The following is a 19,279-nucleotide window of genomic DNA, read 5'->3' as shown; positions in this document are numbered from 1 at the left end:
ATCTAGAGAGCCCTATTTTTGAACTCCTGATTTTAGTGAGGAAAGGATCCCTAGTACTCCGATAGTTCCAGCAATGACAACTGTAAGAGATTATATGTACCCAACTAGGTCCACGCGACCATCGTGCATAAGATTACCAACCTCTTCGGCTAATTATGAGTTAAAACCTAGTACTATTCAAATGATCCATGTATTCTTAGGGAAAGATGATGAGAACCCATACTTTCATGTAAGGGACTTTGAGGAAATATGTGGAACAGTAAAGATTAAAGACATTAGTGATGAAATTTTAAAACTTAGATTGTTTCCTTTTTCCTTAAGAGATAAAGCTAAATCTTGGCTAAATAAAATTTACCATCTGAGTCCATAACAACATGGGATGAACTCACTTCTGTGTTCTTCCATAAGTTTTACCCAAAACATAAAACCTCGTCTATTAGGCTGATAATTAGTGCCAATATGCAACAAGAAGGAGAGTCTCTTTATAGGTTTTTAGAAAGATTCAATGATCTCTTGGCGCAATGTCCACATCATGGGTTTGAAAAAAATGAAATTAGTGCAAATTATTTTTGACGGGTTAGACTACTCGACCAAATCCTTGGTTGAGTCATTATGTGCTGGAGGGTTTGTTAAATAAAACTGTTGATCAAGCATATTTCTTTTTAGAAGAAGTAGCTGACAAATCCCAACAGTGGGAATCATGTGTAGAGCCCCCTAAAAGACTTTTGGTAAATAAAAATAACACCAATATGGTAGACTCAAGATTTGAGTCGGATGCTAAGTTTGTTGCCTTATCTAGACGGTTAGAAGCTTTAGAATTAAGTCAGTCTAAACATAAGTCTTTTGTTGAAACTGATGATAGGTTAGAACCTCTCAAGTATCTAGTTGTGGTATAGAGCCCGATAACTTATTTTGGGAAGGACAGATTAGTGAAGAGCAATCCCATGCTCTTTATAATAACTTAGATTTGAAAACAGTCAAAAATTTGACCCATATTCAGATACCTATAACCCTGGTTGAAAAAAGCATCTTAATTTTTCATGGTATCAGGGTCAGAATCAAGGTCAGATTAGTAATTCTCATGCTCCCCCAGGTTTTGGTTATACTAAGAATCTTTCAGGTTCAACCCAATCTAAAAACCCTTCCCAGAATAAAATATCTATCTTAGAGGAAACCTTATTATGCTATCAAAGAACCATGAAATATTATCAAACAATCATTATATCTTTCAACAGGAAACCAGATAGAGGTTACAAAATAATTCCCAAACTCTTGCTAAGTTAGAACATCAAGTAGATCAAATAGCTAAGACTCTAAGTGAAAGATATAATAGAAGGTTTCCTAGTCTTCTCAATCCAAATCACAAAGGAATGAATGCAATTAGAACCCTCAGGAGTGGTAGAGTAGTAGAAAATCAGGTAACCATGCCCGATAGTGAACATACTGTAGTTCACCCCTCCTCAGGACCACCAGTAACTAAGGATACTGATAAAGTTCCTGATGATGCCAATTCGGTTTCTGAGAGGTCTGATTCCGTGCCTAGAGCCCCATTTCCCCAACTACTAGTACCAACCAAAAAGGAATCCCATTTTAATGAGATATTGGAGGTTTTTAAGAAAGTTACCATAAACCTTCCTTTATCAGATGCAATTAGGCAACTCCCTGCTTACGCTAAGTTCCTTAAGAATATGTGTACGAGAAAGAGAAATATGAATGTCCTTAAGAAAGCCTTTTTAGCTACTCATGTAAGTTCGATCATCCAGAATGCCACAACTCCTAAATACAAAGACCCAGGTTCCCCTACCATTTCTTGCACAATAGGTAACTACCGGGTAGAAAAAGCTTTACTTGACTTAGGAGCTAGTGTGAACTTACTTTCGTACCATGTATACCTCGATTTAGGGATTTGTGAAATGAAACCTACCAAGATAACACTTCAGTTAGCTGATATAGGTCTGTAAAAATTCCTCAAGGAGTTATAGAAGATGTTCTAATTGAGGTCGACAAGTTTATATATCCAATGGATTTGTTATCCTAGATACTCAACCTGTCCCAGACCCAGAAAACCAGATACCTGTGATTTTCGGTCACCCTTTCTTAGCTGCATCCAATGCAATCATAAGTTGTCTAAATGATATTATGAATCTGTGTTTTGGCACGTAATATGACTATTGAGCGTAATATTTTTAATATTTGTAAGCAACCCTCTGAGTTAGATGAATCGTACTTTGAGGAGGTAAACATGATAGGAACCTTGGTTCAGGAGTCATTACCAAACAATTTTCTAGAAGATCCACTAGAGAAATGCCTAGGCCACTTTGGGTTTGACTTTGACGACGATAGTGTGATTAATGAGGTGAATGCTTTGTTAGATTTCGCCCCTTTGATGGAAACTAGTAATGGATGGAGGCCTAAGTTCGAACCACTACTAGTTTCTAAATCTACCTTAATTCCTTCTTTAGAATATCCCCCTAAGTTGTACCTTAAAATATTACCAGATATCCATCTGAAACTTTACCTGTGATTGTTGCTTCCGACTTGGATAGTAATCAGGAAAGTAGGCTAGTCACCGTACTTCAAGACAACAAGGAAGCTTTAGGGTGGACCATTGAGGACATTAAGGGTATAAGTCATACTGTTTGTATGCATCATATTCATTTAGAATATGACACTAAACCTTCTAGGGAGATGCAACGTCGACTAAACCCTAATATGAAAGAAGTTGTACGAACTGAAGTGCTTAAGTTGTTAGATGCGGGTATTATCTACCCCATTTCAGACAGTAAGTGGGTAATCCCCGTTCAGGTTGTTCCCAAGAAATCAGGTATCACTGTAGTCCAGAATGATAATAATGAATTAATCCCAACCCGAGTGACCACGAGATGGCGTGTCTGTATTGACTATAGGAAATTGAACAAGGTCACAAGAGGATCACTTTCCCCTTCCTTTTATCGACCAGATGCTATAGAGATTAGATGGACATAATCATTACTTCTTCTTAGATAGCTACTCGGGCTATAATCATATCGTTATTGCCTCAGAAGACCAAGAGAAAACTACTTTTACATGTCCCTTTGGTACATTTGCGTATAGATGTATGCCTTTAGGGTTGTGTAATGCACCTGCTACTTTCCAGCGGTGTATGATGAGCATATTTTCTCACATGGTAGAACGGTTCTTAGAGGTCTACATGGATGAATTTTCAGTGTCTGGTTCATCTTTTGACGAGTGCTTGCATCATTTGACACTAGTGTTGACTAGGTGTAAGGAAAAGAATTTAGTGCTTAATTGCGAAAAATGTCATTTCATGGTTAAATTAGGAATTGTGTTAGGGCATATCGTATCTTCAAAGGGTATAGAGGTAGACAAAGCCAAAGTTAACCTTATTAAAACTTTATAGGTCCCAAAAACCGTAAAACAGATTAGTCATTCTTAGGGCATGCAGGATTTTATCGTCGATTCATTAAGGACTTTATCTTGATTTCTAGACCTCTTTGCAATTTATCTGCGAAAGATGTTAAGTTTATCTTTGATGATGCTTGTTTAGAGGCTTTTGAGAAGCTTAAGACGTTACTCACTACCGCCCCCATAGTACAGGCACCTAACTGGAACCTACCCTTTGAGATTATGTGTGATGCGTCAGATATGCCATAGGTGTTGTGTTAGGTCAGAGAGAAAACAAATTACTTCATGTGATTTACTATATTAGCAAAACTCTAAATGATGCCCAATTGAATTATACAACTACCGAAAGGAACTGTTATCCATCGTTTTTGCCTTGGATAAGTTTAGATCCTACCTAATAGGTTCTAAGGTCATAATCTTTACTGATCATGCTTCTTTGAAATATCTTTTGTCTAAAAAGGATTCAAAACCTAGATTGATTAGACGGATCCTGTTGTTACAAGAATTCAAGTTAGATATTAGAGACAAAAAGGGTGTAGAAAATGTAGTAACAGATCACTTGTCTAGGCTTGTTGTGGATTCCCCTGACGATTTCACTCCTGTGAGGGATAACTTTCCTGATGAATAATTTTTTTGTTTCCCAATCACCTTGGTATGCGAATATAGTGAATTATCTTGTTACTGGTCGAATGCCTCAACATTGGGGTAAACAAGATCGTTCTAGGTTTTTAGCCGAGGTTAAGCATTTCTTTAGGATGATCCTTATCTATTTAAGTATTGTCCAGATCAGATTATTAGGAGATGTGTACCTGAGAGTGGCCAATCCAGTAATATCTCCTTTGGTCATGAACATGCTTGTGAGGGTCATTTAGTACTAAGAAGACTGCTGCTAAGATATTGCAGTGTGGATTTTACCGGCCTTCATTGTTTAAAGACTCCTATATTCATTGTGTTTCTTGTGAGCGTTTCCAGAAGTTAGGGACCATTTCCCATAGAAATATGATTCCTTTGAACCCTATTTTAGTGATTGATTCTTTGATTTGTGGAGCATTGATTTTATGGGTCCATTCCGTAATTCTTTTGGTTATATTTACATACTTGTCACTGTAGACTATGTGTCTAAGTGGGTTGAGGAGGTTCCGTGTAAAACAAATGACCACAAGTGTTAGAGCATTACTCGGTCGAACTCGCACGCGTTGCTATCTCAAGCATGTTTGTCAATGTTAGTGATCAAAACTATAAGTCTTGATTTCTAGCCTATATAGCTAAAGGTCTCGGACCAGGATATAAAGTGTAGTTGAGTTCAAGACTCCATGGAAATCATCATACAAGACGAAGGACTACTCAAGGAACTAGTGGAACTTCTTCGACTAAAAGGTATCTGGAGACTTGAACTTATCTGTCACTCAAAAGTATATTTACTCTATCTCATATTCTTGAGACAAAAGTCGTTTTGATATATAGACTTTCATTATACACATTTGATATTTCGATCCGAGTTTAACTCGCCTATCTATTTCTCGAAATATGTGTTGGTAAGCTTTCGCCTTAGCCAAATTCATCTTTACCTAGTGACGAATGTCATGTTATGTTTCAATCACTTTGGAAATTTCTCTGACGAAAAATAGTCTGTGAATAACGACTATATAACGTCCTCTGAGAAGGTTTCAATGATTGAAATGAAAGTTTAGATTACATAACCATTGGTAGGATATAAGCATTGTTTTGGAAAAACATATATGTATAAGTACTTATTCCTTGAACCAAAGTTTGCGAACTTTCGTGATCAACAGAAACGGAATGTGGCGTGAGCCAAGTCCGCGAACTGGCAGAAGTTCTCGACCCGAGAATTTCTGCTGGAGTTTGTGAACTCCTTCTGTGATCTTAAGTCCGCGAACTTGAGTAGGTTATATCTAAAATCGGTTGTTCTTGACCTCATGTTTATATAAACTAAGGAATGATTTTGCAAACCGTGTCTATAAAATTCATGAACCGATTAGAGTGAATCAAGTCGTTTTTGCTTCGATTGTGTCTTGTGTATTAACATAAGATCTAAGAAATTGAACAACTCTCTAACTAGTTCATTTGAGTCATTTGGAAAAGTTATGGTGAAGAAGAATATGGTGGATATGAAAGTGATCATATGGCTAACCATTTGGTTAATTATTGTTGAACCAACAAATGTTAATGTTTGGGAACGGTTACATAAACCCAAAATTGGACATTTCATTTGTGTGTAACAATCTAAGGTTTCGATCCAACGGTTGAGAAATATTAGCTTGAATCTAATCAAGTTTTCATCTAACGGTGAATATTGAATGTTTTGTTACCAAGCTACCATTGATTGCAAACCCTGATTTGAAAGAGTATATAAGGGAGAACTCTATCAACTGGGAAACCTAATCCCCACACCTTGTGTGTGATACTAGTTGTGCTAAGCTAGAGTCGATTCTACTTTAACCTTTGGTTTATTCTTCTAAACCAGGTTAACAACTTAAAGACTTTATTGGGATTATGAAGCTAGACCGATACTAATTTCTCGTAGGTGTTTGATCTGATCTTGTTGTTTCTATCGTACGAGTACAATTGTAATAATCAGCTTGAGATTGATATCTCTGATAGGCAAGATATAAAAGAAATCACAAACACTTTGTATCATCGTTTGTGATTCCACAATATCTTTTTTCGCTGCGTCGATTAGGATTACTGTGAGATGATTGATAATACTAGGCTGTTCTTCGGGAATATAAGTCCCGCTTATCAATTGGTTCTTGTTCACCTTGATTTATCAAAAGACGGAACAAAACTCGTAGGTATATTCGTGGGAGACGGATTTATCTATTACCGTAGAATTTTCTGTGTGATACAGATTTGTTTATTAAAGTCTCCGACTTTGGGTCGTAGCAACTCTTAGTTGTGGGTGAGATCATCTAAGGGAATCAAGTACGTAGTATCCTGCTGGGATCAGAGACGTAGGAGCATAACTGTACCTTGGATCAGTGTGATATTGATTGGGGTTCAACTACTGTCCAGATCGAAGTTAATTTGGAGTTGTCTAGTGTATGTATCGGCTTAATACAGTGTGTTCAATCTGGACTAGGTCCCGGGGTTTTTCTGCATTTGCGGTTTCCTCGTTAACAAAATTCTGGTGTCTGTGTTATTTCTTTTGGTTGTTGATTTAAATTGATTGAATATCCGACCTTTTGGTTGTTGATTTAAATTGATTGACACTTGGATGTTGTTCTTTGGTACCATCTAAGTTATCTCTCTAGTATTTGATAAAGACTCTCATATTTTTATTAGCTTGAGTATATATCAAATCGAGAGATTGAGATATAAACTCTTTGATATATTTTTTATCTAGATTGAGTCTGACTGTCTAGTTGATTCTCTAGAAAGTATATTGGAGTTTTTCCATACATATTGCTAAGCGAAATATTGGTGTGGTTGTTGTACCCCCACTTTTTCAATTGGTATCAGAGCAGGCAAACACGTTTAAGACCTCAAAAGTCTGTGTTTGTGGCAATATGAATTTATGGACAAGAGTACTATCTCTGATAATGCAACATCAGTTCGGAGACTCTCGGGTGAGCTTCAAAGTCCTAAAACTTCTTAGAAAAACTCTATATCCTGTTCCTTGACTGAATCTGCATTCGACTGGGAAAAATCTCTTGATGATAAGTTGGATGAACTGTCATATGACAATGATTCATAAGAAGGACAAAGTATCGATGATAAAGTCTCTCAATATATCAAGATGTTTTGACCATGCTTTGAAAGAAAAGAAGTCAACAACTTGCTTGAGTAAGTACATGACTCCTCTTTGTCAAGAAAACAGAAAATTGAGAAAACTCTTTAAAGGATATGATGGAGGATATAATCTCCTAAAATCTATCTTTAAAGCGTGAGGAATATGTACGCACAAAAAGGTATGAATGTGATAATCTTCTCCGAAATCTCTTTGTGTTGAAAGAAAGACTTGCAAAATCTGAAGCAACATATATGACTCTCAACAAAAATATTTTGATGACAAAAAACTCAGTCTTCTTGCCAAAGAAAAATCCTTGGAGACTGACCTTGCAGCTGTTCTTGATAAAGTCAAATCACTGGAAGAGAGTCTGAGAAGATTCAATTCTATATCTACAAAATTGTCTTCTATGATTGGAGCATGTAAAGAACATCGTGATACACGTGGTCTGGTATATAAAGGAATAGACGCTCCAAAAACTAGTAAGATCAATTTTGTTAAAGCTGTTGATAATTCTTCATGTGAAAAAACTTTCGCAGCTTGTAATGTGGCTAAAAACAAGGATTATACTTCTTCCAAATCTACTCACACGAGAACGGTTAAGAATAATTCCTTTAACTGCTATTACTGTGGAAATAAAGGACATTCTGAGCGAAGATGTCGTTTTCGGTTAAGGAATGAAAAAATTCACAACATGCTTGCATGGATATCTAAAGAAGTCATCAAACCTGTCTCTCACATTGTTGGAGTAAAGGGCACTTTCGACAATCAAGAAAACTACTATGATAAGTTTTTTCTTAATCGTGCCTTTGAAACAAAAAATGGTAGAAGGAAGAACGGCCGAAGAGTAACTGACTTCTTAAATAACTCTGAAAAGAGGAAAGACATAGGAGAAAGAAAGAAAGGTCAAGTTTCTTGTCACTCCCCGAAGAAGGCCGCAAATCCAAGAGTTCAGCTCCAGATTGCTTACATATCAATAATCGAGTCTCAGAACTTAAGATAAGCATAAACATACTCAAAAGGGGCATCAAAAAAACATGGAAACCGATTGAATCAGGTACTCCTAGTTCATCTCTTAATAAAACTCCTTCAACTATGTCATGTGATTTGTCTCTAAATTATTCTGAAGAAGTCAAAATTGATGCGCATAATGCTCATCTTAATACACCATGACTGCTCACTACATCATCCCTCTTTTAATTTAAGAAGGATGCTCATTGTTCTCAAGAAGTGTGTCTTGAGAAGTGCTGTCAAGGTTGTATGTATTCTTTTCCTTTCTTGTTGTTGATCTTTAAAATCTATTGAGCTTCGCTCCAGTTTTTCTCTTGAAGATAATCATGATCATTTGTTCTTGAGAAAATTTCCTGTTTGCGTGTACTTCCTCCAAATAGTTGGTTCTCAACTATTAGTCTTCACACTCAAACTTCATTATTCTTCCTTTTTGTCACATATTAAGGCCGTGACCACTAGTGCACGAACTTCTGGCCCACACGAACGTGTACAAGTTCTCCTAGGGTTTTCAATGGAAGTTATTTATATACTTGGGTGAAATACTGTGTTACACTGTTCTGAAAGGTCAAAGGTTTTTGTGTGCACAATGAATGGAGGAAACGAAGATGATGAAGTCAAGAAAGGGATGACTATCGAGTTTCATGAGAATCCTGTTTTCATAACATGCCTTCATGCCATTGATCATGAAAAAAACTACCAGTTCAGATATCATCACAACTGGTAGGAAATCTTCTTCAATATTTTGAATTCGTACGTGAACAACTCGGAATCGCAACAAGGAATCTTGAGTTTTTGAAAAACGAACTGAAGAAAGCAACTGATGAGCTCGTCCATGTTCAATCTCTAGTTGCTGACCGGATCTAGTGTTTTTCAGATCATGTTCTCTATAGGAATGTATGTTTGCCTAGTAAATCTTCTTCTTTTTTTTCTTGTTTTTATTAGAAGAATAACTAGAGTTTGGAATAGCCATTATTGTGATTACACATAGCTATTCCAACGTTTTCATCTTCTTGTTTTTTAGATTTATTGGTTTGAACTCTAAATTTGTTTGGAAGATGGTTTTTGCAGTATTAATTTTTATGTTTTTATATATTGCAAATTTGTTATGGGATTTGTGTCTTTAAGTCCGTGAACTATGATTGTCCCATACCTTGTCAAAAGTAAAGTCTTTCGTATGTCGATATGCATGTATTGATAAAAGAATGAATAAACTTTTGACAAATACAAAAGTTAAGCCTATATTGTCAATTATTGACAGAAGATAGGTTAAAATCTTTTGTTTACAAGGATTATGACTATTGAATGTATTTATGCGAATGGTGATGGAAAATAGAATGAATCCTTGTGTATTCCGCAGTATTGATCTTCCATGATCCATATTTTATGTATTACTGTGAGTCTCCGTAAAGTGTCTTATGTTGATCACTAAATGACCAAGTTTATTATTTTTATGATTAGCTTTGTTGTTGTTCCGTAAGGTACTTTATGTCCAGCATATTCAACTAAATTAATCATCTTGTTTGGTTATTTAGTTGTTGCTCCGTAAGTTTTCTTATGTCGAGCATGACCAATTAAATTGATTACTTTTGTGATTAGTTTGATTGTGTATTTCAATTAGATTAATTATGGGTTCTCTTGTGATTAATCTAATTGTATATTTTTGAGTCTCCATAAGTTCACTTATGTTTGAGCATTTTTCGATTAAATTAATCATGGGTCTTCTTGTGGTTAGTTTATTTGATTTTTTTGGATTCAAATTCATACTTGTATGTGATTTGTTATGTCCAATAAAATCCTTCTTTTCTTTCGAAATTAAGGTCGCTCTTGTTGTTCTTTCGAGAATGACATATTATGGGGGAGAGTTCTTTTTGAACTTGCACTTAATTGATAAATCTTTGTGGGGAGTGCGGCTGTGGAATATTATAGGGATTATCTTGTATATTTACAAACTCCTTGATGAATGCATTTAGCTTCGGCTTTATGATTGCATCTAAATAATATGATATATTTTTGCTTTCTTTTGGTCAAGAAATGTCTCTTTCGGAAATTTCATTAGGATCCCGTTCTTGTACCTTTGCCAATTTTATTGACAAAAAGGGGGAGAATTAATATGTAGTTCACACTACAAATACAGATGGTTTTCGGATCATTATGTAAGGGGGAGTGGTTTCCATGTGAGATGGAGTATTGACTAAGGGGGAGTGATACATATCACCATAGTATTGTTGTTGAAGTTGTGATACAATTGGACTTTGACGTTGTATAATGATACTATGACACTGTATAACAATGATTGAGAACTATTATTTTCTTGTTGTTATAGCTACGGATTTTCAACAACGATGATACTAAACTTACAACCTTTGGGATCATTGGAGTACTTGGAAGTGACGAAAATTTCGAGTAATGTTGAAGATTAGGCATGTGGAATAGGAGCTACAAAAGTTTATTTATTTATTTTTTGTATTCCATATGTATTAATAGTTTTGTCACTAAAATTGACAAAGGGGGAGATTGTTAGAGCATTGCTCAGTCGAACTCGCATGCGTTCCTATCTCAAGCATGTTTGTCAATGTTAGTGATCAAAACTATAAGTCTTGATTTCTAGCCTATATAGCTAAAGGTCTCAGACTAGGATAGAAAATGTAGTTGAGCTCAAGATTCCATGGCAATCATCATACAAGACGAAAGACTACTCAAGGAACTAGTGGAATTTCATCGACTAAAAGGTATGTGGAGACTTGAACTTATCTATCACTCAACTCTATCTCTTATTCTTGAGACAAAAGTCGTTTTGATATATAGACTTTCATTATACACATTTGCTATTTCGATCTGAGTTTAACTCGCCTATCTATTTCTCGAAATATGTGTTGGTAAGCTTTCGTTTTAGCCGAATTCATCTTTACCTAGTGACGAATGTCATGTTATGTATCAATCACTTTGGAAATTTCTCTGACGAAAAATGGTTGTGAATAACGACTATATAAGGTCCTCTGAGAATGTTTCAATGATTGAAATGAGATTTGTGGAAACACATATATGTATAATTCCTTATTCCTTGAACCAAAGTTTGCGAACTTTCGTGATCAATAGAAACGGAATGTGGCGTGAGCCAAGTCCGCGAACTGGCAGAAGTTCTCGACCCGAGAATTTCTGCTGGAGTTTGTGAACTCCTTCTGTGATCTTAAGTCCGCGAACTTGAGTAGGTTATATCTAAAATTGGTTGTTCTTGACCTCATGTTTATATAAACTAAGGAATGATTTTGCAAACCGTGTCTATAAAATTCATGAACCGATTCGAGTGAATCAAGTCGTTTTTGCTTCGATTGTGTCTTGTGTATTAACATAAGATCTAAGAAATTGAACAACTCTCTAACTAGTTCATTTGAGTCATTTGGAAAAGTTATGGTGAAGAAGAATATGGTGGATATGAAAGTGATCATATGGCTAACCATTTGGTTAATTATTGTTGAACCAACAAATGTTAATGTTTGGGAACGGTTACATAAACCCAAAATTGGACATTTCATTTGTGTGTAACAATCTAAGGTTTCGATCCAACGGTTGAGAAATATTAGCTTGAATCTAATCAGGTTTTCATCTAACGGTGAATATTGAATGCTTTGTTACCAAGCTAACATTGATTGCAAACCCTGATTTGAAAGAGTATATAAGGGAGAACTCTAGCAACTGGGAAACCTAATCCCCACACTTTGTATGGATACTAGTTGTGCTAACCTAGAGTCGATTCTCCTTTAACCTTTGGTTTCTTCTTATAAAACAGGTTAACGACTTAAAGACTTCATTGGGATTGTGAAGCCGGACCGATACTACTTTCTCGTAGTTGTGTGATCTGATCTTGCCCTTTCTATCGTACGAGTACAATTGTAATAATTGGCTTGAGATTGGTATCTCCGATAGGCAAGATATAAAAGAAATCACAAACACTTCGTCTCATTGTTTATGATTCCACAATATCTTTTTTCACTGTGTCGATTAGGATTATTGTGAGGTGATTGATAATACTAAGCTGTTCTTCGGGAATATAAGTCCGGTTTATCAATTGGTTCATGTTCACCTTGATTTATCAAAAGACGGAACAAAACTCGTAGGTATATTCATGGGAGACGGATTTATCTATTACCGTAGACTTTTCTGTGTGATACATATTTGTTTATTAAAGTCTCCGACTTTGGGTCGTAGCAACTCTTAGTTGTGGGTGAGATCAGCTAAGGGAATCAAGTACGTAGTATCCTGCTGGGATCAGAGACGTAGGAGCATAACTGTACCTTGGATCAGTGTGAGATTGATTGGGGTTCAACTACATTCCATACCGAAGTTAATTTGGAGTATGCTAGTGTTTGTAAAGGCTTAATAAAGTGTGTGTTCAATCTGGTCTCGGGTCCGGGGTTTTTCTGCATTTGCGGTTTCCTCGTTAACAAAATTCTGGTGTCTGTGTTATTTTTTTTCCGTATTATATTTTGTTATATAATTGAAATATCATAGGTTTGGCGTTGTTCAATCAATTAGAATATCCGACCTTTTGGTTTTTGATTTAAATTGATTGACACTTGGATATTGGTCTTTGGTACCATCCAAGTTATCTCTCTAGTATTTGATAAAGACTCGCAGATTTCTATTTGCTTGAGTATATATCAAATCGAGAGATTGAGATATAAACTCTTTGATATACTTTTTATCTAGATTGAGTCTGACTGTCTAGTTGATTCTCTAGAAAGTATATTGGAGTTTGTCCATACAGATTGCTAAGCGAAATATTGGGTGTGGTTGTTGTACCCCCACTTTTTCAACAAGGTCATACTCCAGTTTTTGAAAGATAATATACTTACACGTTTTGGTACACCGCGAGCTATAATTAGTGATGGAGGAACACACTTTCGTAACAGACCATTTGCACTTTTAATGAAACAATATGGTATTACCCACAAAGTAGTTACCCCATATCACCCAAAAACTAGTGGTCAGGTAGAGGTTTCAATAGGGAAATTAAGCGTATTTTAGAGAAGACAGTTAATCCTAATAGGAAAGACTGGTCGTCGAGGCTTACTTATGCCGTATGGGCTTACCGTACTGCGTTTAAGACCCCCATTGGAATGTCACCTTATCATCTAGTATTCGGCAAGGTATGTCAATTACCTGTTGAGTTAGAACATAAAGCATATTGGGCTGTTAAACAACTAGACTTTTCACTTGACAAAGCAGGAGCTCACAGAAAACTCCAGCTCGATGAGTTGGACGAGATTCATAGAGATGCATACGATAGTGCTAAGGAGTATAAGAACAAAATGAAACTTGTGCGTGATAAGCATATTTTAAGAAAGTCATTTTCTCCAGGTCAAAAAGTTCTTCTATATGACACTCGTTTGCATCTATTCCCCGGGAAATTGCGCTCTCGATGGACCGGTTCTTTTGTGGTACGCACTGTTTTTCCTCATGGCGTTGTTGAAATTGAAACACTAGACGGTAGTAGTTCCTCTAAGGTTGACGGTCAGAGATTGAAGCTCTTTTTAGAACCTTTGCCTATAGGTGATATCACTACATTTTTAAGGATTAGCAACGACCCCTCGTTGTTGCTGTCTGGGGTTGCAACGGCAGATCACTGTTGCAAAACCGCGTGTTGCAGTTTTTCGCAACGACGTAAGCTCCGTTGGGACTCTTTGTCAGTAACGGAAATTCGCAAAGGACGTTGTCGTTCCAAACATGCTTATTCGACTGTCGTTGCTAATCTGTTGCTAATTACAGGAATACCCCTACCCGGAACTATGGTTCTGATTCTATTTTATAGGTTCTGGTTCTAATTTTTAGCAACAGAAAAAAAAAAGAAAAAAAAGGTCAAAATCTTGACCTTTTTTGCAATGGGGAAAAAAGGTCAAGTCTTCATTGACCTGGTCAAAATCCATTCCCCCCACATTTACTTCCGTGCAGTTACCCAATTCCCTATATTCATCATTCCACAGATATACAAACTATGTCATTCATTAAATGGACATACATACACAGATATACAAACTATGACACATTCATTCAATTTCATTTTCATATTCGCCATTATGAAAAAATAATTCTTCAATTGAACTTAACAACAAGTATGAGAATTTGATGCAAACTATGTCATTCATTTAATAGACATACATACAAACATACTTAGTTCCTAAGTTCAGTTCGTACAAAGTTCTGAAATTCCTAAGTTCTTCCAACTTAAATCTCTATAAGAAGATACTACATTAACTTACAAATCTTGCAGCTGCTAGGGGACCTAATGGCTGCTGCTTTGTTCTCCAACCTTTCTGATCTCACAACAGAGCATCATTCAATTAACATGCGAACAAAGCATCACAAATTCTTCCAATCAGATATCGCAGCGAGCGTTTATAGATCCAATTTAGTTTAATAACTGGATTAACATATTGGATAAGTATATAGTAAGATAAATAAGAGAATGGAAAAGAAGCTTACAGCAACTGCGAGGGCTATTTGAACAGAGAGGAAGAACACCAAAGAATACAACTAAACTTGGGTTACGAGATAGTAGAGAAAATTCTAGGTCTGTTGAGCCTTATGGTTCAGATAAAGGACGTTCAATGGTATTTGCACCCACGTACGAATACCAGAAAAACACCATCCATTATATATGCACTCTACTTTTTCAAACGTTCGAAGACAAATTTCAAGTTGTTTTAACTGATGATATTGCTACCCAAGTAAACCAACAGTTACAGGACTAATTCAATGTAGCAGTCATTTACCAAATTAGAATTCTCATGTGTGATATCTATAATGAAATATCATATATCGAATCCTTCACATTCTAAATTTTCACATCAGGGCTTTTTAAAGATCATACGTACAGAATCAAGAATCTCCTGCATTGATCACATGCTTTAAAGTCTAAACTACATTAAAGTAACGAGATAATAACATACCTTGTTTGTTGATGGATAAGTTGGAACTTCAATATTTAGTGAGAAACTTCTAGGGAAAACCTCCGCTTCAATATCCCTTATTGCCACATGTATTAATGGCGAATACATATCGGTTGCTTCGCTGAAATCGCTTTCTTTACTCTCATCCGTCTTCCTAGAAAAAATGTCACTCCACAAAATATACAATAAGAGCATCATAGAACTCAGATAATGCTGCTTTACAAAAACGAAATTATCACTGACCAGTCCAATGAGATTGAAAGAGAAGGTACACCAGAGATCAAAGCATTAGAAACAGCACCTGAGCAATAACTGCTGATTTTTCACATAAAACATTAGAAACAGTCCAAACAGTCCACTAATCACCTAAAAAATTAAACCAAAACATGAATAAACATCTTTTAGGCAGCCATAAATCCTATAACCATTTCAGCCATCTATCCATATCATTAATCACACCAACGAAATCTGATACATAACTAAAGCTTAATAGTCAAGCTAACTCCACCTACTAGTTGGGGACCTGTACCTAGCCAAAAATATGAAATGAGTTTCGAAATATGAAATGAGTTTCGGTTCTCGTGAACTACACAAACTCAACCCACTTTGCACTTAAAAGTATACAGAACATTCTCTTTAACTTCCTAAGATAAGATCATAAACTTAACGATGATTGCCTAAAATACAATTAGATAAAATTACGGGTGTAAACTCGGGCAGGTCGGGCCGCCCGGCCCAAAAATTAAGACAGGCCGGGCAGGCCAGGCTTAATATTTGTGAACCCGTAAACAAATTCAGTCCGGGCAGGCCGGGCAAAAGTAGATAATTTGCAACCGAAAGACTGCTCAAAGTCCGCTTTTTATATGGGCAGGCCAGATCGGACCGGACAGGCCACTATTTTGAATATTTATTTATTTTTATTAAGTTTAAATTTTCAAATAAACGGTAATAAATTTATTTATTTTTAATACAATATCCTTTCCTTTCTGACATTGAATACCGTAAGTGATAGCATTATTTTATATTTAAATTACAATGACAAATTTTAATTTTAGCCTATAAGAGCATCTCCAATGCTAGGGGTGGAGGTCTTAAATAGACATGACACATAGGATTTAATACTTTTTCAACCAAAAATTTGTCTCCAATGCTAGATGGAGGTTAATAAATGACAATGACATGGCTGCCATCTCACAGTCAAGGGTAAACCAGAAAGTCATATTTTCACCCTCTCATTGACCCCAAACCCAGTGACACATCATCATTTTTATTCAAAAAAAAAATATTTTTTTTCTTAAATTAGACGTATTCGGCGACAATCTCAAAGATTGCATCTTCTTCTTCCTTTCCTATCGAAATACTTTTCTTCACGTGAACAATCATCTTCGATTGAAGCTTCTGGCTAAGGTAAAATCTTGATCTTATTTTTCTTCTTTTCTATACCTGATTTATTTGTTAACCTCCCAGTTTAATCTAATAGCTTGCTTGAACATATATCTATATGATAAGAAATTGTTTTCATGTCCTTCACAACGAACTATCAGTTCAAAATTTCTTCAAATGGTCCGCCAAATCTATTGGAATTGATCAATTAAGCATTCATATTCATTCAAATTACAGAAAAAGATAATTTAGAATATAAACCCAAGTACAATTCCTATTTCGATTTTTTCTAACTGATGGTTAAATCATTCTTAGTTGCTTGATTTAGGATGTAACTTTTGTCAAATCGAAATAAAATGATTTCTAATCAGATTTGGGTTACTGCATTAACAAATACAGAATAAGCAAATTACACATCCAATTGATATTTGTGGGTAAAACCAATTTGGGTTATTTAACTGAAGTATGATCTTGATTAGGTTTGTTTAGTTGGTATTTATAACTGAAGTATGCTATTGATTCCAAGTGAAGAAAATAAAATTTAGATGGGAAATTTTTGGTTTTGTGTTCGTTTACCAATTCAGAATGCTTTTTTTTGTTTCTTTGACAACACATTGGACTCTTTTTTTTGCCTGTTAACAGGTGCACTTTAAATTATGGTTTTGTCAGGTTCAATGTCCGACTCCGACAACTCAATCTGGGACTCTGATGAAAGTTTAACGTCTGATTGTGATAGCGAAAATCCGTCCACTTACACCAAACGATTGTTAGACATGGATGAGGTGGTCGAAGGTGAGTTACAATCTTCTAGAAGTTCCATTGAAACAATTACTCCTATAATTTTCACAGCTGCGACAATGGATAACAAGCGACCTCATGGTGGATTTACTTTTGGTAGACGCACAATTGTTCGCGATAGGAGACGACGTCACAATCTTATTATTCGTGATTACTTTAGAGGTGAAGACTCGAAATACCCTCCACAACATTTCCGTCGTCGTTTTCGTATGGATATTAGCCTTTTCATTCGCATATTACATGATATTACAAATTATGATAAGTACTTTACACAAAGGTATGATGTTGTTAAAAGGGAAGGTTTAAGTCCTTTGCAGAAAATGATTGCAGCTGTATGGATGCTTGCCTATGGTTTGCCAGCTGATATTCTTGATGAATATATACAGATTGGTGAAAGTACTGCAGTTGAAAGTCTCAAGCGTTTTTGCGATGCCATAATCGGAATATATGAGAAAGAGTATCTAAGAAAACCAAATGAAAATGACATAGCTAGGTTGCTTAAGGAAGCAGAGAGTCGTGGTTTTCCAGGCATGATTGGGAGTCTTGATTGTATGCATTGGCATTGGGAAAACTGCCCAACGGCTTGGCATGGTACACACACTAATGGTTTCAAAAGGGTCCCTACCCTCATTTTAGAAGCTGTAGCATCTCAAAACTTATGGATTTGGCACGCTTTCTTCGGCATGGAAGGTACGAACAACGACATCAAAGTTTTGGATAGATCTCCTTTGTTTGATGAAATTATTAATGGAGTTGCTCCACCTTGTGAATTTGCAATACAAGGTAAAAAGTATAATATGGGGTATTACATGTCGGACGGAATTTATCCCAAATATGCCACACTAATTCAAACTATCTCTAACCCAAGTAATGATAGAGAGGAATTATTTTCTAAGCGACAAGAAGCTGTGAGGAAAGATGTGGAACGAGCTTTTGGAGTTTTACAGAGTAGGTGGAGAATTGTAAAGGGCACAGCGCGTAATTGGAAGGCAAAAGACCTTGGTAAAATAAAGCCAATACAATAGTTTTAACACACTTCAAGCACTTAACGCTCACATTTTGATTATTCAACAGTTGCAAATATAGCTAATACCCATAAAAATAAAGCCATAAATGTAAAAATAGACAATAAGAAAGTTTACCCTTTTTTGTCAGGCTTTTTATCGAACACCATCTACACTCTCAATCCAAAAACACCCAGGTTCTCATTACAACTAGCTAATCTATGCAGAATTGGGGAAGAACAAGAAACCCTAATTTCGAATTTCTCTCAATTTCTTATTCAAAACAACAGAATCACCACCATCAATTCTTGTGTTCAACTCAAACCCTAATTGCAGTTCTTGCATTATCACTACCACCCTAATTCCTCTCGATCTCCTTTACAGATTCATTAAACAAACTGCTTGAATCAAACTCGAGCTCTCTTCACCAACTGCAACTCATCATCACCATCACCTTACTCTAACCCTTGAAATCGAAACTAGAAGATTCACAGATGAAACCCTAAAATCGATAAAGTTAAATTAAAAAGAATTGATTCACAGATGAAACTCTAGAAATCAAAATCTCTATAATCGCAAAATCTCTAAAGCCTAAAAACTGAAACGAAAAGATTATGCGAAGGAAACCTGGTTGATTTCAGTGGTTTTAGATTGAAAGAGACGAAAGAGAGATGAAGTTCTTCAGAGTTGTGGAGAGGAGACGAAGTTCTGTGGATGGAGGAAAAAAATGAGAAGGAAAGTCTTAAGGAAGGCCTATACGATGGATTTGGCTTAACGGTGGAAAAAAGAGAAGAACTCTTGATCAAAGTTTGACTGGGGCGTGTTTATCAGTTCTAGTGTTCCGACCGCACACACGCTTCACACGCTTGAACAAAGCGCAGTTGCAATCCACAACCTTATCTGCGAGGTTGCAAAATTCGCAACAGATTTCATCCGTTCCGAATTATTAGCAACAGGGATTAGCAACAGAAATTCGCGACGGA

General features: G+C 36.0%; 1 protein-coding gene across 1 annotated transcript; it reads left to right on the top strand.

Annotated features, from left to right (window-relative positions):
* Nucleotides 1–17,150: 17,150 nt before the first annotated feature.
* Nucleotides 17,151–18,317, top strand: LOC113352853. Its single transcript, XM_026596616.1, has one exon. The coding sequence runs from the start codon at nucleotides 17,151–17,153 to the stop codon at nucleotides 18,315–18,317; it is 1,167 nt and encodes a 388-aa protein (XP_026452401.1).
* The last annotated feature ends 962 nt before the right edge of the window (nucleotides 18,318–19,279 follow it).

This window comes from Papaver somniferum, chromosome 2, assembly GCF_003573695.1.
Source record: "Papaver somniferum cultivar HN1 chromosome 2, ASM357369v1, whole genome shotgun sequence".
Lineage (NCBI taxonomy): Eukaryota > Viridiplantae > Streptophyta > Magnoliopsida > Ranunculales > Papaveraceae > Papaver > Papaver somniferum.
The sequence above is the reverse complement of the archived record's forward strand: the minus strand, read 5'-3'. Positions and strand labels throughout refer to the sequence as shown.

Coding starts and splice junctions, on each gene's coding strand:
- LOC113352853 (XM_026596616.1), top strand. CDS start 17,151: ATGGTTTTGTCAGGTTCAATGTCCGACTCCGACAACTCAATCTGGGAC.